The sequence below is a fragment of the Vicia villosa genome, unplaced genomic scaffold (assembly GCF_029867415.1).
Source record: "Vicia villosa cultivar HV-30 ecotype Madison, WI unplaced genomic scaffold, Vvil1.0 ctg.002276F_1_1, whole genome shotgun sequence".
Classification (NCBI taxonomy): Eukaryota; Viridiplantae; Streptophyta; class Magnoliopsida; order Fabales; family Fabaceae; genus Vicia; species Vicia villosa.
Window position 1 is genome coordinate 16,015 of NW_026705882.1, and position 23,348 is coordinate 39,362.

The window sequence follows — 23,348 nt, forward strand, 5'->3', positions numbered from 1 at the left end:
CATCGTCAGCATAGTCTGTTCGAAAGCATATTGTATGAGGTTGCGGTATCGTTTTTCGTCATCCTCCCTCAAAAGGCTTATAACTTAGCAGGAGTTGAGTATCACAAAACAATAAACAAAGTAAAGACTCAGTTTAAACGAGTGATAGCGAAATAATTTATTCAAGACAAACGTATGCAATGCACTAATGATGATTATTAAAACAGATAATGTCTATCATAAGTCGAATGTTTAAACACACAGAATAGAAATTGCAAACAAAAGTAAGTCTAATGGTCTAAGATTCCATCCTTCTAGATATTAATCAGTCTTGTCATGACTAGGCATGGGAGCGGTGGTCACCACAGGAGTCTTGGGAGGGTTGAACTCAATTTCACCAGCATCAATCATATCTTGGATCTTGTTCTTCAACGACCAACAATTATTTCTGTCATGTCCAGGACTATTGGAATGATATGCGCACCTTGCATCGGGCTTATAGCTAGGAGCAGAAGTGTTGGGTTTCATGGGAGGATCCCTTACAGTAATCAAGTTTGCCTTCAGCAGATGTTGCAATACCTGAGCCAATGACATATTGATCTTTGTGAACTGACGCTTAGGCGTGTCTTGCTTGTTTAGATGACTTTGTTTTGGCGCCGGTGTGGAGATCAGAACTGCCCCCACAGATTGGTTGCTTTCATTACGACTTTTCTGGTTGTGCACAACATCAATTATACGAGGTTCCTCAGGTGAGTTGAAATCGATGATTTTGTCATCGATTAAGTCTTGAATCTTGTGCTTCAATTGCCAACAATCCTCTGTATCATGACCAGGACTATTCGAATGATAATCACATCTCGCATGATACTTGTACCCAGGAGTAGGATTGGTAGGAAATGAATACGGAGGCAATAGAGTTATCAAGTTCCGATTGAGCAGTTGTTGTAGAGCTTGAGACAACGGTATGTGCAACAGAGTAAATGATTGTTTAGGCTTGGATCTCCGATTATCTTGACCACCTTGCTGCCTATGTTGATCCTTCTCCTTCTTGATCAGAAGTGTCTTCAATTCTTCTTGCCCCTTGACCAAGTTAAGGATCATCTCTTGGAACTGGTTGTTCTGAGCCTGGAGATTCTTGACAGATTGTTCGAGATCCATTTCCTTACTGAAATAAACAGCGGAAAGATGAGAGACCTGCTTATAGAAACCTGTGATGCAATATTTATGAATGATATGCTTATGCGTATGCAACGTTTTCAAGGACCTTGGAATTCAAATTCGTTTAAACCAAACAAGAAAGAAACTTTATTAATAATGCTTAAAGAAAAAATTGTAAATTGTTTTATTATTATCTTTTACAAAAAGGGAGGAATTAAAATAGGAAATGAAATAAAACAATAAAGATAAAACAAAGTCTTCAAGTATCCCATGTGTCATACCCCAAATTTGTCCTACCCCTTTACTTCTAACTGGCTTAGGCTTTACATTCATGTACATACACCACTTAGGTCATAATCCATACCCATGCATGCATATCATTGGTATCAATCAAAGACTACCAGGAAAGAACTTTTGTGGCAAGGAATTTCCTACCAGATGTGTGGATCTGAGGTAATCATGTGGCTCTATGTTCATTGAAGCCCTCCTGGATTAGGGTTTTTCTCAATCTCAATTCAAGGCGTTGGTTGAAGGATACTGGCTTGCAAATCATCTGGTTCCTTAAATCAGGGTTTCTTTGGCCAAAGTCAACCAGTTGATTTTCTGGTCGACATTTAATCAGGAATGGCTTCTATGTGTGGAAAAATTCTCATACGGACTATGTGGATGTGTTTGTTTGACTGGAGTTGACTGGAAGAGATTTAATCGGGAATTTCATCAATAATCAGAAAAATCGGAACAGTTGACTTTTGGGTCAAAATCAGAAGAATTACTCAAATATTGACTTTTGGTGGAAAATTAATCAAGAAAAGTCGAAGAATGGATAAAATCGGGAGTTCGACAAAAAGTTGCCAAAATAGCAAAAAGACAAGTTTCCAACACTTAGAAAAATTTTGGATGCTTTAAATCTTGTTGGGCAGTCCACTTCAGCACAAGATTACACGTGGCAAATGGCAGTTTTTTGAAGAAGAGTCCAACATCAAAGTTGTTCCTCTCATGGAGGAGAACAACTTTGTAGTTGGACACTTTCTCATTTGAAGCTTGTATGAAGAGTTAAAGTGGTGTGAAGTTTCTGAAAATTCATTTTAACCAAGTCATAATCCAAGTCACAAGTCAGGTCATGACCTGGCATTTTAACAAACACATGGCATGCCAGATCTCCAGCCACTTTTAGAGCTCTACAGAAGTGCCATGAATGCAAACTTGGTATCATCCTCTTCTTTGCCATCTCCTCTATACATTGAAACAAGAACCAAGTCAATTGAGTGGGTATTGAATCAATTGTGAAGCCCCAAAGTCATGCCCTTACTAAGTCATGCTCTGCCAAAGATCTGGGCCAGTATGCAAGGCACAATGTAAGCATATGATCAAGCACATGGTGTGCCGTTTTCAAGCCTAATTTTAGAAGTCTATAAATTCCCATTGAGATCAATATTTGTTTTAGACTCTTCCTTGCCATGCCTTCATTCAAACAAGCCACATATGGCAACAGTTGGGTACGTGTAGACCGAGATATAAAGCTACAAAGTTGCCCCCTGGCCAAGTCACGCCCTTGCCAAAAGTATGTGTAAAAGTCAGGTCACGCATGCGCCTCATATCCATTGTGTGCCATCATGTTTGTAAGCAATTCTCCTATGATTCCAAGCTTCATCTCAAGGCATCTTCAACATCAAAAATACTCTACCCCATATCTTCTTTGTTTTGATCATAAAATTGAAGCAAATGATGGCATAAAGTTGGAGTTGTGGGCACATAAAGATACCATGCAGCCATCTATCAATGTTCTTTCCAATGTTAACCATGCAATTCAATGTTTTACTACAAAAGGCCATGCATGAAGAAACAATGTCATAGGACTTTCTTGGAGAAAAGCTGCTGCAAAAATAGAGGCCACACGTTTTTTCATTTCAATGATGTGAGGCTACCTTCAATTCTCTCTCTTCGGGCATCATCATCAATATAGCAACATTACTTTCCCTCTGCATTCACGGCAACAACAACAACCTGCAGTATAAGTTTGGAGAGAAACTATTCACTACATCAAAGCCACACCATATTCTCATACACTCTCACTCCATTATAAATATCAAGACCTTCACGATTCACACACACACACTTCATTTTTCATTTTTCAGTTTCACACTCTCATTCTCCCATTTTTCTCAAAACCTCTCATCACTCTCTCATCACTCTCCCTCCACTCCTATTCTCTCTCACCTCTCATCCCTTTCTCTCTCCACCGTAACCTCTCTAACCACCACCGTAACAAACTCTTTTTCACCTACAACCACCCTAACAAACTTTTTCTTCCACCTTCATCTTCGAACACCATGCTCCACCACCATTCTTCACCAACCTCCACCGTAGCTGAACAATAACCCTCATCATCAGTCTCCTCCATCAACCTCGCCGCTGACCTCCGTTCTTGCATCATCATCGTTATACTCAGGGCACAATCGTCACCATCAATGGGATCCGTGAAGAACAATCTCCAAGATCCTCTATCAAACTGAGTGCATCTCTCCGCCGAAGATCAACATCGAAGAATTAATATCAGGCATCAGTAGCACTATCGGGGGAAGCTCAGATCGCGGAGTCTTCTTCAAACTTTGAATCAAGAACCATCCAGGTAAGCCTCTGGAACTGCTTAGCATCGTAGCCAAATACCTTAAGGTCATACGCATTCAGAATAGATCTGTTGTTTGTATTGGCTTGAAATCCTGATTCCTTGATCTTGCTTACGTTTTACATGAAGTAATTGATTAGTGTATACGAGCTCTGCAAGTAGCCTTGGTTTTATGAAGTTTAGATTATGTTAAGATTCAGAAATGCTTTCGGTTATGAGGTTAGAAAAGGAATCAAGAAAAGATAACGTTAGATTCGAGTTCAGTGCAAGATTTCGAGTGGAACAGTGGTGGTTTGGTTGATTTCTGGGCGGTTTCAGGTTAGCTCCGGCGGCGGAAGCTTCGGAGACGGTGACCGGAAGGTTTCCGACGTCTGGCTTTTGTTGCATGCTTGTTTGTTTACGTGGCGTTTTCTGTTTGGTGCATGGCCTCATTATTTTGCTATTTTGGCTTGATTCACATGATTGGAATGATGAGGTGTAGGCATATGATTGGTTTGTGTATGTTCTTTGTCCTATATGACTTAAAATTCTCTGTGCCCGATTGATATCATATCCACATGGTTTTAATGTCACGTTTATTTTGATGAAAAGAACCATAGTGTAAGTAATCCACATGCTGAACAAAAACAATAAATGCAATGATGATAAAATAAAAATGGGAAGGGTATAATATTTGCTTGGGCTGCTGGAATTATTTGCTTAGTGGGCTTAATATGAATTTGCTGGCCGCGCACCCTGATTGCTATCACTAGCATACGCTTCTGGTATTGGGCCATAGCGCCACTGATATCAACACCATCCAATTTTCTGGCCCAGGGGCAGTGTAAATAGATTCTAGTTCATTTGGATGTTGCTAATTCACCCCCCTGCTGACAATTGAGAAAATCAATTAAAAATAGTTTCTTTTTCTTCTTTCTATTAATTGATTGATTGTTTTTTCCATTAAATAAAAAAACTCCAAAAATATTTTTTCCACTAATTAGAATGTTAGATTTTTTTTATTTCTTTTAATTGACTCTAATTGTTTTTAGAATTCAATAGATTCTTTTTTACATGAAAAAACCATAAACCATATAAATAAATAGTTTTTCTTTGATAATTCAAAATTAGCTTCTCACATGAATAAATGTAATTGCTTGTGAATATTTTCGTGACTAGCTTAGAGTTTAATTTCCTTTTGTGAATATTTTTCAATGCTTAATTGTTTTTTCCTCCCCACTTTCTTTTAGGATGATCAATAACATAGATGTAGAAATTAGGACTAGTTCCCTTTTTGCATTCTTTTTCTTTTGCAACATAAAACATCTAATAAATACTTGATTAAAATCCCTTTAAAAAATACAAAGAAAATACTTAAGACACTAATAATCAAAGTGAAAATCTTAAAAAGGGAATGGAAGCTTGAACATCCCTTGCTTTAGGGAATGTTCGAGTGCTTGGATCTCCCTTGCTTTAGGGAACCATTCGAGCGTAAGTTCCCACTTCTAAAAAACACAAACCATAGAGTAACTCGAGTTTCCCTTGCTTTAGGGATTTCCTCGAAACACTCAAACTCTCTCTCTCTTCTCTCCTTTCTTAAGGGCATTGTTATCTCCGCTCCATTGCATCCTAGGCTGTCCCCTTATGCAAGAGCGCGAGCGTTAACGCCGCCCAACTAAAAAACACAAAAACAAACAGAAACTATGGAGCCGAACTACGGCGCTCTGATTCCTGAAAAGGATACGTAGGCATCAAGTCGCGGGGCTTGAACGAGCACATTTGTAAATAATTCCTTCTTTTCCCCGTATTTCTTTTTGCATTCATTCACATATAGACATAGACATAGTACACACCCTTTAGATAGAAACAAACATAGGTGGATACCATCGAGTACGATGGGCGTGAGGGGTGCTAATACCTTCCCCTTGCGTAACCGACTCCCGTACCTTGATTCTCTGGTCGCAAGACCCTGTTCCTTCCTTTGTTAGGTTTTCTGATATTCCTTTCCCTTATGGGATAAATATATTGGTGGCGACTCTGTTCCATTTTTTCGCGAGCGTGCGACACCATGGACGCTTCCTTTTTGCACCAATGTAAGCATTGACCTTCTGTTCATCTTGAAGTTGCCTTGTAAGCTCCAACACTTTCTTCTCTTTAGCGCGGAATTGAGCTTCAAAAGTATCTCTTTCTTCTTTTAGCTGAATCCAAGATCTCTTTAGTTCCTCGATGTCAGTTGGCATGTCTGGATGTGAAATAACTTGAGGAACCTTTTCTTCGCACTCGGGTTCCACAATTACGGATCTGACATATGTATAAGGCATGATGAAGCGTTGAGCACGAGTGCGCACCCATCTGAGGTAAGGCCCTAAAGGAATGGAGTTCCTTTGCCCCAAGTTCTTGCTATCGATTCTGTTTACCATATCCCATGCACGTACAAAGTTTCGGCGGTGAGCATCATCTTCATAATCAAACACAATCCCTTGTATAAGCATCTGATACGGACCATCTCTTCGAGCGTAACCATACTGACGTAGGGCCAAGCAAGGTGAAGGATAGAAAAACACTTAGAAAGGGGGGGTTTGAATAAGTGTAGTCTTAAAAACTTGAACGATAAAAATAAATTGCACAGTTATTTTTATCCTGGTTCGTTGTTAACTAAACTACTCCAGTCCACCCCCATGGAGTGATTTACCTCACCTGAGGATTTAATCCACTAATCGCAACAGATTACAATGGTTTTCCACTTAGTCCGCGACTAAGTCTTCTAGAGTATCCTGATCACAACCTGATCACTCCAGGAACAAATGCTTAGACACAAGCTAAGACTTTCTTAGAGTATCCTGACCACCACGTGATCACTCTAATTACAACTGCTTAGACACAAGCTAAGACTTCCTAGAGTATCCTGATCAACACTTGATCACTCTAGTTACTTACAAATTAATGTAATCAATTCTAAGAGTATTACAAATGCTTCTGAAAAGCTATAATCACAACAGTGATATTTCTCTTAACGTTTAAGCTTAATCTCACTAATATATTACAACAGCAATGTAGTGAGCTTTGATGAAGATGAAGTTTCTGAGCTTTTGATTTGAGCAGCGTTTCAGCAAGTCTTTCAGAATTGGTTCTTTCAAAATCGTCAACCTTGCTTCTCATCAGAACTTCATATTTATAGGCGTTTGAGAAGATGACCGTTGAGCGCATTTAATGCTTTGCGTATTCTGTATAGCTTTGCATTTAATGTTTCACGCTTTTGTCAACTACCTCGAGCCTTGTTCACGCTGTGTCTACTGACGTTGCCTTTAATAGCTTCCAACGTTCCTTTTGTCAGTCAGCGTAGCCTGCCACCTGTACTTTCTTCTGATCTGATGTTTGTGAATATAATATTTGAATATCATCAGAGTCAAACAGCTTGGTGCAAAGCATCTTCTTGTCTTCTGACCTTGAAGTGCTTCTGAGCGTGATACCATGAGAACTTCAGTGCTTCTGCTTTTGATCTCAAGTTCTTCTGATGCTTTCATAGACCCATGTTCTGATTCTGTCTTAACCATCTTCTGATGTCTTGCCAGACCATGTTCTGATGTTGCATGCTGAACCTTCTGAGACAAAGCTTCTGAGCGCTGATTTGTGCATACTCTTTATATATTTCCTGAAAGGGAAATTGCAATGTATTAGAGTACCACATTATCTCACACAAAATTCATATCCTTGTTATCATTAAAACTAAGAATATTGATCAGAACAAATCTTGTTCTAACACAAGGGATATAAGTAATACCCCCTCTTATGTCGAGTAAAGGCACATTAGGATATTGTCCACAGCGGTCGATGATAGTAACATTCTCCTTGGATAAGGAAAGCCAACGGATATCAGAATGAGAAAGTGACATTACTCTCTTATGCCATCTCAGCCCTTGATCATTCCTCATTACTGAGCAAGGAAAGTGAGAAATAAACCACTTAGATAGCAAAGGTATACAACACATAAGAGTCCCTCGTTTCTTCATAGTACGAGTGTGAAGAGAGTGTAAGATGTCTCCAAGCAAAGTAGGCACTCGGTTGCGTGTCAGAAATATCTTTATGGCATGCACATCTATAAACTGATCGGGATTAGAAAATAGCACCAAACCATAAGTAAGTAAAGCTAATATGTCCTCGAAGGCTTGATAACTCATGGTTTTCAAAAACATACGAGCTTTTCCGAATAAGAACTTAACGAGGAAACCCTTGACTCCACTTCTCGTTTCCCAATGACCTTCAATTTCAGATTTCTTAAGATGTAAAGCAGTGGCAATGACTTCAAGTTTTGGAGTCTGTTTCAAGCCGGTGAATGGAATCTGATCTCGGATAGGGAGGCCAAGTATGTCAGAAAACTCCTCCATAGTAGGTACTAGCTGATAATCTGGGAAAGTAAAACAATGGTGCTCGGGGTCAAAGAATTGAAACAATACACTCATCATCTCTTCTTCGAAACCTGATATAACCAAACTGGGCAAATAATTAGCTTGTAATAAGCGTAGTCTTTTTGAATTTGATTTTGAAAAGAAGTGGGAAAATATTTTTGATTTGAATTTAAAAAAGAGCAAGCAATTAAAAAGCAACTACCTTTTAGTTTTTTTTAAAAAATGTTCTTTTAGACTTTGATGGGAAAGGGCTATCCTTACCATAAAGAGAGCAGGTAGTCCTTTCATTGGATGTAAAGGGTCATCGGAGTTATCGTTCGCCATAAGACTGTCCCTGCCATAAAGAGGGCAGGTAGTCTAAGGGAAGGATATAATAGTCATTTAATCTTTTAGGCAACAGGCGAGGATACCCTAGCAATGGGGACAATCATCATTTATAAGGCAACCTCGAGGGACAAAATTGATGATGAATGAACTGAGGGAAACATTCGCTTGCTTAGGTATCCTCGAAATCGAGGGACTTGACTATTCAGAATCATAATTAAAGGCAACAAATAATAAGGCAGCGGGTAACAAGAGAGGTTACCCTAAAGGTGTGTGTGTGGCACAATCACGTGGTTAAATTCGTATATTTTATCTTGTAAATTAGTGATGCTAATTCAATTAACAAGGCTTGCACTCCCTAAGATTACTAACCACAGCAATTAATAGTATAAAGAAATTAAAGGCAGAATTTAAAAGTCCTACGCTATTACAATAAACACCTGTGGGCAGAAAAATAAAGGCGGAAATATACCTAAACTATTACAATAAACACCTGCAGAGAAAATAGAGGCAAAATATAGAAGGAATATAACTAAGCTATTACAAGGCTTTGGGGCAGATACATTAGGAATCAAGAATTATAGAATAATAAGGCAAAGGCAAATAAAAGGTATTGATAAAATAAATAAAAATAGAAAAGGTTTTGAAAAAAGAAGAAGGCAAAAGGTTTTTTGAAAAAGATTCAGGGTAAACCCTGATTTTTTAGGGAATAAGGTTTTATGAGAAAAATGACACATTAGTTAATGGACGACACCTACCTAAAAACCTAAGGCTACTAGGGTTTCTAAATTAATCGAGGCTAACAAACCTAAAAATCAATTATTGGTTTTAACCTAATTAATTTTAAAATCGGCTAATCCTGATTGAATTGATTTTACAAACCCTAATTTATTTTTAAATCAAATTAATTAATTAATCCTAATTTTTAAATAATTAAACCTAATTTTTACTAATTAAAATCAATTTAAATTAGTTAAATAAAACAAATTTTAGTAAAAAAACAAAATGTTTTGATTTAAAAAAAAGTCTTAGTTTTATGAAAAAGAAGAAAAAAAGTATTAAAAAAAAGAATTGAAAAGGGTTTTAAAATAAAAAAAAAGAAAATAAGACTACATAATTAAATATAAAAAAAATTAGAAAACCTGCGTGTGGATCGGGTGTGGTGTGCTCCTGAGGGTACATGATGGACTTGCGCCTTTGCTTGCGTTTGATTAGGAGCTGGAATGATCTAACGGTTGAGGACACAAGGCTGCATCATACGCGTGGAGGGGAAGGACACAGGATCGATGAAGAAACGCGTGCCCTTCATTTGAAACCAGCCAATCACAAAGCGCCACGAGGTCATCTTCTTCCCTGACCCGTCGTTTTAGCCTATGCTTTTACCTACGGATATCAAAGTGTCGCCATAGCTCCTGCAACATGAAAACAACAGAATACGCCATAAAAATAAAAGGTATAGCCACAGTTCGACTGGGTTCGATCCCCTGAACACGATGGTGCCCTTGTTATGTCCTGATTTTGCCTCAATCGTGAAAGCCCCAATTAAAGGTTTGAAAACCTAACCATGGCACAACACTAAACCTGCGTCTAAAACTCAAATAAACTATCCAAAAATGTCCCACAGGTTATCACGATCATGAATATATAAATCTAACATGCTTATGATGCGTATATGATCGAAATCGAAATTGAAAAATAGGATGCAAACCGTGACAACAATGTTGATGATTATGAACGTTATATGGCTTGGTAACAATCTGGATCGCTTCAGGAGTTTTCTGGGAGTGTGTAGGAGCCTTCAAAACCCTTTGAACTTACTCTAATCCTCAAAACCGAATTCACCTTATTCTTGAATTTTTTGAGTTTTTGTGAAAGGTTCTTGAAGCTGCAATCCTTATGAACTCCTCCCCCAATGCTTTGGATCAATGAGGTATATATAATAGATCATATTAGGGAACCTAAACTTGATTGAATCCTTGTGCATCAATGATTGGCAACTTGATTGAAATTTGATTTGCAAATGTTTCTAAAAGTGTCCAATTTCAATCTTTCACCACCAATATTTTTTGTACGAAATTATATGGAAAATATGCTATTTATGAGATTGATATTGATTAAAAATCAAGGCAAATCAATTCTCCTTCTATTTTCAATCATTTATTTGATTTAAATCACCTTTTAAATGAATAAAAATTCAAATAAAATCCAATATTCATTATAAATTCGTGGCTTTAAGATTGAATATATTTGATGACTTGGGGAACAAGATTGCATCATAAAAGATTGGACCCATTTGCAAGAAAATCCATTTTGAATCACTTTTGTTTCACATTTTTCCTTCAAAATTGTCCAACTTTGACAAAGCATATCTCCCTCAATTTTTAAGGTATGGAAGAGTTCTAGGACTTTTTAGAAAGCTCAAGATGTCCTCTACAAGACACTTTGGAATCTTTTTTCATTTGAAGATTTTATCTTGATGATATGGGCTTTGACAAAAAACTGCTTTTGGTTGACTTTCAAAAAGGACCTATAATCTTTTGATCCATATCTCTTAAATGAAGCATTTTTAGACTTGGCATGTGAGAGACAGAGTTGTATAGAATTCAATTTCCTTCAAAATGAGCTTTGGATGGAGAATTTCTGATGTTCCATGTAAAAGTTATGGCTGGTCAAAGTTCAGTTGACTTTTAGGTCAAAACCCTAATTTAGAAACTTTGAGTTTTGTTGATTTCTGAGCTTTTCTCGATGAATCATGATCAACCCTTGATCAAATGATGAATGTGACTTCAAAATGTTGATGTTGACCAAAAATCAGAAGTTTTGACTGTGATTTGACCATAGTTGACTTTTAGGTCAAACTGGTCGATTGTTGACCATTTGGACTGTTGACTGAGCAATCTTATGAATCAGATCTTGAAACTTGGCATGAGTATACTATGAGGCATATGAGAGGCCATGAAGTCCATTTGAGGTATCAGAACATGAGTTTCCTTTGAGAAAAGTAAGACCCTAGTTCAGAGGCACTTGTTTAGGAGATAGGTAGCTTTGAGCAATTGGAGATCTTTGAGCATTTGAGAGTCAGATGGACTGAAATATGATGGGCAAATTTTTGGGTATGACAGGTTGTTTGAAAGATGGATGATGTTGAAGATATAGGAATAGTTATGGTGGAGGATGACAGTTCATTAACAGCCTTATCTAAAGATTCAGAGGTCAAAGGAATAGACAAATTACCAGCAGAAGCAGTTTTACCTGAATCAGTAGCCAGAGGAGTGTTCTGAGAAGCTTGACCTTTGTCATGCTTATTCTTTGTTCTGTGTTTAGGACCTTCTGATGTTTGTTTCCTTTTACCTTTGGAGGGTTTTAAAGGACCTGATGTAGTAACTGGATCTTCATGTCTATCACAAGATATATCAACTCCTCCTCATGTCATCATAGCTATGTACTCAGGAATCTCTTTTGGGCTATCCCTTTTAGTGAAAGAAGAATAATTTTCCACTTGAATTATTCTTTCAGCAATGTCATATGGGGATGTTAGAGGAGCAATTTAGAATTGCTTGATCATTGTCATATTTTTCACAGTCTTGATGTTTAGAGGTTCTCCAATGGATGGAATGAGATCTTTTGTATATTTAGCTTCTTTAATCAAGAAATCCACTAAACCACTTTCTACAAATATGTCAGATAGAAGACGTCCAAAGGGTATGTAATTCTTGGTCTTTTTAGATTGAATGACATCCGCTCTAGTATTCTTGATGGCATCCTTCAGATAGTGAAACAAAATTGACAAAAGATTGGCGAGAAATGATATAGTACAACATATACTTCTAATTGACATTGAAGTAGTTGGCATAACCTGTTCTTGGATTGATGTAGTTTAGAATGATCTTGTGCCAGATTCTGAGTTTATCATGGAGATCTATATTTTATATTCCTTCTTTTCTGGAGAAAATTTCTTGAAGATTGCTATGTGAATAGTATATTTCACAAATTTTGATTTGTTGTCTTTTCCATAGACACGCTCTCCATCCAGAAATGTCATTCCTAGCAGATTTAAGACAAATATATCAGTGATGACAATCTTGTTTCCCAGAACATGAGACATAATATAGGAGTCGTCACATTCTGCTTGTTTCCATAACTCTCTTACTAGATCTTCATAAACGAGTTCATGAAGCCTCTCAAAGAAGTTTTCCCATCCTTGAGCATTCAAATCAGCTCTTAGGTCAAAATCGTTTGAAGTGAGATTTTGAAAATCTACTATGGATTCACACATAACCTTTAACTCTTCAGGATCTGCGATACAAATATCCTGATGATCTTTCCTTGTAATATGGTTCTCATCAATACCTGGTGTAGTTAAAGAACTGGGATGAGCAGTTAAGGAAGAACCATGAATAGTTGTCGATGAAGGAGCAAGAGACGACCCCAAACGATTCAAGCTTCGTTCACTCTCTTGTAAGAACTTAGCAGCTTCTTGTTGTTGATGATTCATGATGACGTTGTTGAGAAGATGTAGAAGTTGTTAATGTTGTTGAGAAGAATGACGAACTCAGGTGAACAGTTGAGAGAACTGTGGTTTAGGGTTTCTAACAAAAGATGTGTGAAAGTGAAAAGTGTGGTTGTGTGTGAGTGTGCGTATAGTATTTGGAAGAGAGAGAAATAAATAACAATACAATCATTAGGGGTAGTAAATGAAGATCATGATTTTGATTTTAATCATTAGATATGATTAATAATAAATATAACTGACGTTACACGTATTAATCATGCTAAGGGATGTTAGAACATAGTTTGGTTCTAATCATATTTTAGTGTTTTGATGATAACAAGCAAATAAATTTTGTATAAGTAAACATGGTACTCTAATTATATATTTTTGATTTCAGAGGATGTACCAGTACCAGCACAATCAGAACTTGGAATATATGCAAAGCTCGATAAATGCAAGAGATACTCAAGTCTTCAGGCAACTTCTGATACTGCACCAAACCGTTGCAGATACATCTACAACAGAAGCTGAAATACAAAGATGATCAGAAGATCACAAAGACTGTTTCAAAATAATGCCTTTAAAAACATAATCATTGTTATAACGGCTGCAACACTCCAAAAGTGCAATTCCCAAGGGTGATTGAAGAAGCTATCCACATGCAAAACCTTGGAAGAAAACAAAATCTAAGACAACACGCAAACCATTTAATGCTGCGAAAAAGAGCTGAAGTTAACGGGAAAAATCTTAAGGATATATATACTCATGATCTCCTGAATCAAATACAACGATTACACGAGAACACTATCACTCTGAAAAATCATCAAGTGTGAAGAAAAACTCTTTGAAGCAAAACTTTCACATCCATACTCTGAGTTCATAGCTTTGTACTTAAACTTAGTGAAATATCACGGTGGTGATTACAGCTTTCTAGAAGCAACACTATACACTGTCATTAGAAGTTACATGGTAACTAAGTCCTTGAGAGACCGGTTGGTTCAGAAGTCACAAGAAGTCTAGGACTAGTTGAGTCTTAGAAGTTGGTTAGTCACAAACAGTTGGTTTGTGCAGGATTGTTAGTCACCTGCAGTTTGGCTCGTGCACTGTATTGTGAGTCACGATAGTTGGTCGTGCAAGTGTAATCAGATACTGATTATAGTGGATTAAGTCCTCGTTGAGAGAGGCAAATCACCTTGTTGAGGGTGGACTGGAGGTAGCCTTATTGAGAAGGTGAACCAGGATAAAAATAACTGAGTTCTGTCTATCTTTCCTTCATCAAGTTAAAAAGAATCACTTATTCAACCCCCCTTCTAAGTGTTTTCTCAACCTTCAAGGGACACGTTTAATATACTCAGATCAAATAATTTCCCTCTAATTAGAGACGTTTCTGACAAAAACATCTTCTGATAAACTGAGGTTCTGAATAAGATAAAATGACAATAGTATTAACACAACAAATATGAATGAAAAATAACTTCTGTCATACCTTTTCGCTTACCTCTTCTCCCTTCAGAATGCATGATGATCTTTTCCAGAAGCGTTCTGATATGCTGGCTTATGTTTTGATAAGCTGGCTTCTGATGAATGTGACACATTTTGATTGTGCTGGCTTCTGATAAATGTGGATGGCTTCTGATCTTCGTTTAGCTTGAAATCCCAAAAGGAATTTCACTTTTCCATTTTACACATTTCGAACTCAGTTCCTCTTCTTCATTGAGCTTGTTTCTAAACACCCAACTGGTGTCAAATACCTCTGGGTTTCTGAACAAGATCTTCAAACATCATTCTCAAAAAATAATAATAATTTTTTTCTTTCTTTAGTTCTGAAGGATCAGACGGATCAGCAACAGATTCTACTAAAAAGATTCTTCCATAGTTTGTGTTTCTGTGTTTTAGATTTTGTAGCTTTTTGAGCTTCTATAGTATCCTTAACAATAAGCACTTATTGCCTTTGGTTTCAGAGTCAATAATTTTTCCTTTTTGATTATCTCTGAAAGTAACGAGGTCTCCAAGCCTAAGTTCCAAATGTTGGAACATACGCCTTTCTCTCGTTGTATATAGTGAGTAACCATTCTTCTTTATCATCAGAGTCTGACACATCATCAGTAGTCAGTACATTCTCTGATATATATTCATTTGTGCTTGCTCCATCCATGAGTACCACGTTAGCCTTTTCTTCATCAGAATCTTCATTTTCTGAGTCAGAATCATCCCATGTTGTCATGAGACCTTTCTTGGCCTTGAACATCTTCTTAGGCTTGTTTTCTTTCCTAAACTTTGGACAATCATTCCTGTAGGATCCAGGTTCATTGCACTCATAACATATAGCTTCTTGTTAAGAAGCTCTCCTTTGACCAGACGATCCACTTCTTTCCTTTGATCTTCTTGATCCTTGAAGCTTGCTCTTTTTATGTTCCATAGCTGAGTCAATCTTCTGGATATCAAAGATATCTCATCTTCACTTGAGTCTTCTTCTTCTTTTGATTGAAAAGCCTTTGTCTTTTTAGACTTAGACTTTCGAGCCACAGATTTTCCTCTCCTCTAAGGTTCATCTTCTTGAAGCTCGATCTCATGACTTCTCAAATATCTTATTAGTTCCTCAAGACTGGTGTTGTTCAGATCCTTTGATATTTTCAAAGCAGTTACCATTGGTCTCCATTTCTTAGGTAGAATTCTGATAATCTTCTTAACATGATCTGATGTAGAATAACCTTTGCCAGGAACCTTAAGTCATGCAACAAGAATCTGAAAGCTTGAAAACATCATTTCCACAGATTCATATTCTTCCATCTTGAAGGCCTCATATTTCTGGATTAGGGAAAGAGCCTTTGTCTCCTTAACTTTAGCGTTGCCTTCATGAGTCATTTTGAGAGAATCAAATATGGACTTTGCATTCCCTTTATCAATGATCTTCTCATACTCAACCTGAGAAATAGCAGATAACAAGAATGACCTGGCTTTGAAGTGATTATTGTAAGCCTTCTTCTGATCATCAGTTATTACACTTCTTACAATTTTGACACCATTTGCATCTACTAAATAACTGTAGCACTATGTTTTAATTCTATCCTTCTCATAGTCAAAATTTTCTCCATCAAACATAGGAGGTTTAGTACTATAATGATCTTTATCCCTATTATCAACAGTAGCATTGTTGGTAGGAGTCCCTTCGGGTTCAACCATTGTTTTTCACACAGTCTAGATCGGTACTGAACACTGTTAAGTACATGATAAAGATTCAAACTCTTTATCACCACTCAGAATCAGAGCTCTAATGCCAACTGAAGGTGTGAAAAATACTAGAAAGGGGGGTTGAATACGGATTTTAAAACATAGTGCTTTTAATAAAAACAATCCCCTTTCTTAAAACCACAAACTTTCTACTCTTGATAATAACAAAAAGGTGCAAGAAGGAAAGAACACGGTATTTCTATACTTGTTCACTTGAAAAATATCAAGCTAGTCCAGTCCACCCTTCCGAGGTGATTTCGCCTCTCTCAATCAAGAACTTAATCCACTATAACCAAACTGATTAAAATTGCACGGGCAACCGCCGATGACTAACCTTGCACAAGCTACCGCGAGTGACTAACTACAATGCATGGGCAACCGCCAGTGACTAACAACCTTGCACAAGGAACCCCTGTGACTAACAACCTCTAAGACTCTCTAATCCTAGACTTCTCGAGACTACTGACCTTCTCTCGATCTCTCAAGGAAAAATCAAACAAACTTTGACCAGGATTTGTTTACAATATAATGCTTCTACACAACCTGGAAGTAAACTTTGCTTTTTCAAATCTAAGACTAAAAGAAATATGAAGCTATTAACAGTCTATACAGAGTGAATATGATCGTGAACTGGTAGCTTCTTTTTTGAGTCTTCAAGCCCTTATATAGCCAATACAATAATATATCCGTTGGAGGGCAGTTCTGGAACTTCCAGAAGTTTGGCGGCTTGAACGTAGTGGGAGACAAGATAGTACGCAACGTCTGTCCTTTCTTGGTAGTGGAACGAAACATTCGTTTGTACCTCGTACTACATAGTAACATTATCTTCTTTCCTTCTTGAACTTCAGAGTCTTTAACACTTGGTCTTCAGAATCCTCTGTCTTCAGAAATTTGAGTCTTCAAAGCTTCAAGTCTTCAGAGTCTTCAGAACCATGTCTTCAGAGTCTTTCAACACTTGGTCTTCAAAACTGGTTTCTTCAGACTTCGTAACAGAGTGATAACTCCAGATGCTTCTGCTTCTTAAGTAGTTGTTACTGTTCCTCAGAACGTGTGTAGCGCGGAAACATAACCCGGTGGCTTCTAATGTTTTGGTCACGCCTTTTCATTAGAATCATAACCTGTTTGTTAAGTACTCAACAAAATAAACGTTAGTATAACAAAATTGTTCATACCCACGTACACATTGTTATCATCAAAACTCAGAGACGTATTGCATAACCAATCTTATTCTAATAGTTGCCTCTGGTGTCAGAGAAACCTTTTTAGGTGGTCGCCCCCGTTTCCGTGACATTTTTCGATTAGTTTAAAGTAAATATTCGATTAAAACAATTTTTTAATAGAATAAAAAAATTAACGTAATTCTATTTTATTTAAACTTATTTTATTTATATAATTATCCTTAAAAATAAAAAATTTAAAAGTTCTCCTCAAACAGCTCTTAAAATATTAGAAGGACAATAAACCAATTTATAAACATGAATCATTCTCTATTCAACTTCTAAAAATACTACCAAATCTTGTAAATATTAACTACCAACTAAACATATAACCCACTTTGCAAAGTAAAACAAGATGAAACTGTCTCAATCAATAGTCTACACAACATGAATCAAAAGAGTTGTACAATTAACTAACAATACCTAGTATGATGTCGGTCTTCAATACACTTTAAACAATAAAATCAAAACAATCTAAAAAACCTACCCCACAAAATGTATAATTTGTGTGATAATATATGCTTCAAAATTGTAACACGCAGAAGAGAAGAGAATAGAAAGGACCCACCATTCTATCAAACATGACATGACACAATATTTTTGCTGCTGGTTGAATTAGGTCGGCAACCCTTACCACACCACAAATCTCTAGATCAACAACAATTCAAATTAACAAATATAGTTTTTAGATATACTCAAACATTATATAGTTTAATTCTCATCCACTAATACAAATCGACAAAAACTAATTACGACATCGTGATTATATTTAACTTATTTATATTTTTTTAGTTATTATTTGTATTGTTGTTCCAGTTTTAAAATCATATTTGAGATATTCATGTTTCATAATTCTCATGCAAAAACTGTTGTATTAAATTTTTCTGTATAATTTTAAATGATTTTATGTAACATTATTTATGGTATTCTTCGTGAGAAAATTGAATCGAACCAAATTAAATTATAATAAAAATTCACTCAAATTAAATCAAACTATTTAAATTTATTAAGAACGAATCGAATCAAAATTATTTATTTAATATAACGTTTTAAAATTATGAACTGTACCAAACTATTAGAAAATAATTTTTTAAAAATTGTTGGTGCATTATATTTTGATTCAGTAACTAAACATAATAGTTCAGTTATTTTAACTTGAATTAATTTTTAAATATTTTGAATAACATAATTGATCTCTTACTCTATCTTCGAATATTAAATTTTTAAAAAAAGAATAACTTTTAAAAATATAAAGATGTTTGCGTTGGGACTAATAAACTCTGAAAACAGCTTTTTGAGCAACTCTTACTTAAATGAAAATATAGCTATATAGATGAAGTTGGCGAGCGGTTAACTTCCCTCCAAACAGAACCTTGTTGTGAGAGAGTCTCTTATAATCAAAGTAAAGTTAGCTAGTCGATTTTCTTGGTCACCATCTGAGATTCTTACTTTACCTTCCTTGACATACTCTTCATACCAATCTCCACCTTCTAACTTCTATCAATATATAACTCTCTTCTTCTTCTTCTTTTTCCAATTTGTGACACAAGTTTGAATCTTTATTTGCATGTTTTTGTGCTTATGAAGATGTTTTGATTATATGAATATCTAGAACCAAAAGGGTCACTTCAAATTTCAAGTTCAAGCAACATGGTTTCATTTTCTTCAAACTATGCAATAGGAGAAAATAGCATCATGGCTAGTACTAGTACAAGCATCCAAAACATGTCTCAACAAACTACTTTATCTCAATCCCAACCTTCTTTTATGACAAGAATGGCTATGAGGATATCAAGATCAAGATGGTTCACTTTTTTGAGAAGAGTGTTTCATTACCAAAATGGACCAAGATCTGATCTTGGTTCTAACCCTTTTAATTCTAGGACTTGGATGATGTTGGAGTTGGTGGCTTTATTGGTTCAAATTACAAGCACAACGTTTACTTTGGTGGTTTCAAAGAGTGAGAAGCCTGTTAGGCCTATGAGGGTGTGGGTTGTGGGATATGATGTTGGATGTGTTCTTAGTTTGTTGTTGCTTTGTGTTCGGTATTGTCAAATTGGTTTGAGTCATGGTGGTGAAGATGATGCTCTTGGTGTTTCTTATGATGTTGAACAACAATCAAATAATGAAGAGAACAGGTATTTTAGGAACTTTTTGTTTTATGGTATTCTATTGGTTAAGCATGATTTTTTTTTCTTTTTAGTAATTTAATCAATAAAATTCACCTATTAATGAAAAATTAAGATGTTGCGGGTTTGAATTCGCAATTTTCGATTTAGAGGTGGTAAATAGATATATTCGTCCGCCTTGTTTAAGACGGTCCAAACCCGCACATATATAAGACGGGCTGATGCAGGACGAGACAAATATAGGTGAGTTTGAGTTCGTAATTTTCGATTTAGAGGTGGCAAATAGATATACTCTAGAACAATAAAAAACTTAAACATATATATGACGAGTTGAAGTAGGATGGATCATAGTTGAGAATGTAAGTCTAAAATTAAGATTTTTCAAATTTAGGTTGAGTAGAAGTTTCAAGATGGAATCTTCTCTTATGCATTAAAGAATCTAATAATTATCTTCTTGAAAATGAATTTGATTATTTTAATAAATTATAGAAAGATAAGTGAGTGCTAAGGATAGAAAAGTAATATTTTATTTTTTCCTCAAACGCCTCCTATAGGTGAAGTGGGCCTAAGGGCCCTCAGATATGGCACATGGGATGGGATAGGGGCAGAAGATAAGAAAATGGGAAGGAGATGACTTACCAAATTGACAAATATTCTTGTTTTTGAGAAAATCACTCAATTCAAAATAGATACATCAATTTAAATGCTTACTTAAAAATAGACCATTTCCATTCAAAAGAATTTTTTAAATGAATGATTTTTTTATAATAATTTTTTGGAATGAATGAGATTTTTTATATAAAATAAATATAATGATAAGAAAAATAGAAGACTGTAATATGATACTTAAATATGAAGCAACCATATTTTCATGATTTTCAGGAGAAAAAAAGTAAAGGAAACTTACAACAAAACAAAAGTGGGTCATACAAGACCAAACACGTTGACTTAGACACGTTTTTGTAGTTTATAAAATAATTTTGATCAGAATTTTTTTAAGAAAAAATTGTAGAATTTTTTAAATTTATTAGCTGTAAATTAAAATAATTTCAATATTTAATAATTTAAATATTCATTATTGATCATTTTAATATAATAAAAGTTGTATATTTTTTAAGTGGAATTTTCAAGATAGAATCTTCAAGTTACTTATGCATTAAAGAATCTAATAATTGTCTTCTTGAAATTGAATTCTATTACTTTAATAAATCAATAAAAAGATAAGTGAGTGCAAAGGATACAAAAGTGATTTTTTTTCCCAAGCCCCTCCTATAGGTGAAGTGGGCCTAAGTTTTCTCAGATATGGCACATGTGATAAGGGCAGAAGATAAAGAAATGAGAAGGATATGACTCACCAAATTGCCATATTTTTTGTTTAAAAAAATATTTCAATTCAAAACTAATTTAAAAAGTGAAAATTTTCTAATAAAAAAATATTTACTTTGTTAGTTAATATGAATTCTTTTGTGCAATGCAGTGTGTATAGGAGCACACATTTGATGAGCAAGTGCAGAAGTTCACTAGAGCTATTCTTTGCAATATGGTTTGTGATGGGAAATGTTTGGTCATTTGACTCACGTTTTGGAACATTACAACAAGCTCCAAAACTCCAAATCCTATGCATAATCCTTCTTGTTTGGAATGCAATTTGTTACTCTTTTCCTTTTCTTCTCTTTTTGTTGCTTTGTTGTTGTGTTCCGCTCATTACCATCCTCCTTGGTTATGACATGAACATGGGATCCTCTTCTAGAGGTGCTTCGGAGGATCAAATCTCACAACTTCCATCTTGGAGATTTAAAGTTGGGCATACCAAATTAGATCTTGACAATGGTTCTCAATGCAGTGAAAGATTGATCCGTGATGAGCCGGTAAGTGTCATACATATCATCTTATAGCTTTAGAATGAAGAGTCGATATTGATTTTACTTAAACCTCAAGATTCAAATTTCGATGTTTCTGAATGATATGTTTACTTTGACCTAATTTTGACCTGAATCAGATGACATTTAGATAAGCATAAAATTTACACAGACAATCCATCACAACTAAGACATGTAGGGGCGGTAAGCGGGCATACTGTCCCGTTTAGGTCCTTCCAGCCAAAGCCCAGCAAAAAGTCTATAAGTAACAAAAAGTTGTGTTTGTCCAGACAAAACTAAAAAAAAAAGGGTAGAATAGACAAAGTAGAGGAATGGGCCATATACTTTATAGCTCGGTATGCAAAAATAGCATGCTGAATTGACGGTTCGGTTCGTTTTGTCATCCTCTAAACATGTGACATTTCGTCTACTTAGATTTATACTATTGGTCAATCCCAATCAATGATATATGTGACATTTTGTCTACTTAGTAGTTAATAGTCATGTTTAGACAACTTAATTGATAATTATGCATGTGTGTCATTTTGAACGAGTTATATCCCAGTTATTTTTATACATTGTCAATAAATTCGTATCTTAAACAATTTTATAAGTTTTTACACACCAAAAATAAGTTTTTGTTTTTTAATTTTATTAAATCACTATGTATATGTAGTTTAATGTATAGTTTTGTGTTTATGGTTGTGGTGACAGGAATGTTGCATATGTTTGGCCAAATACAAAGACAAAGAAGAAGTTAGGCAATTGCCTTGTTCACATATGTTCCATCTAAAATGTGTTGATCAATGGCTCAAAATCATATCATGCTGCCCTCTTTGTAAACAAGAATTAAGGTAGCAACAATAAGACAAGTCAACACAACAACCAACAACACACTAAATCTTATATGCATAATATGTATACAATATACTCCCAAAGTTTTTGTTTTCCCACTTTGGTTACATGAGTGAGTTTGTGTGCATGTACAGAAGAGATCACCATTCACCAGTAACCAAATTTTACATTATAATTATAGGCCTTATAGTTCTCAAGGGTGAATCCCAATTACTTTTTCAAACTAGCTTGTTGGCTGCTTAAAAAATTTCTTTTCCACTTAATTGGATGTACAATTTTTTTTTCTGTGAGATTTAAATATTGTGAGGTATTGATCCATGTACTGAATAATAATGAAGTAAATATTTATATTTGTGTACTGCAAATTTATACATGTTTTGCTTAAAGCATATACAAAAGTTTATTCATTTTTATCAATTGATACTCGCCAAAATAAGAACTATATAAGCATTTTTGTCTGAGAAGTCATTGTTACGACGCCACCACACGAAATCGTCGTTCTAGTCCTGTTTCGGCTCAATCACCAGCATGATGCCCTGCAATTAGTTCAATTGCACCAGTGTTCAGCTTCATTAAAATCATCATATGGCATCTTAAGGTCCCAACTCCAAACAGTACCGTGCCATATCTTGCAGAAAGGATTTCTCGCTCAAGCGAATGTTGTTGCCTAGTTTGTTGGACATAGATCCTGTGATTCAATTTCGACGGCTCAAATCGGACAGACTCACACTTTTCACATCCTGCCACGAGATCGAGTCTTTTTTGGGTTTGACTGAACACACATCCTTCAAAATATGCAATTGGATATTACCATACCTGAAAAACATCAAATCAGACCAACTATAATAATAGAAATTCTAAGAAACTTGAAAGTCAAGGAACCAACTTTGCAAGCTAAACACTCATAAGCTGCCTACAAGTTTGAATTGGAGATATTAATACTAAAAAGACTACTTTTGTCGAAATTTACACTCAACCCTGATACCACTTTAAATTCCCTCAAAATTGCTTTGATACTCAAAAGATTTTCCAAGTAATCATCATTAATTATGACCGTCTCATCAACAAATTGAAGAAGCTCATTGAGAAATAA

At 35.6% G+C, this 23,348-nt stretch overlaps 1 protein-coding gene across 1 annotated transcript; it reads left to right on the plus strand.

Moving 5' to 3' along the window:
- Nucleotides 1-18,687: 18,687 nt before the first annotated feature.
- On the plus strand, nt 18,688-22,620 carry LOC131638340 (E3 ubiquitin-protein ligase At1g63170-like). The gene is made up of 3 exons (XM_058908899.1): nt 18,688-19,550; nt 21,019-21,409; nt 22,115-22,620. Exons 1-3 carry the CDS (start codon nt 19,063-19,065, stop codon nt 22,256-22,258), a joined length of 1,023 nt encoding a protein of 340 aa, XP_058764882.1. The 5' UTR covers nt 18,688-19,062; the 3' UTR covers nt 22,259-22,620.
- The last annotated feature ends 728 nt before the right edge of the window (nt 22,621-23,348 follow it).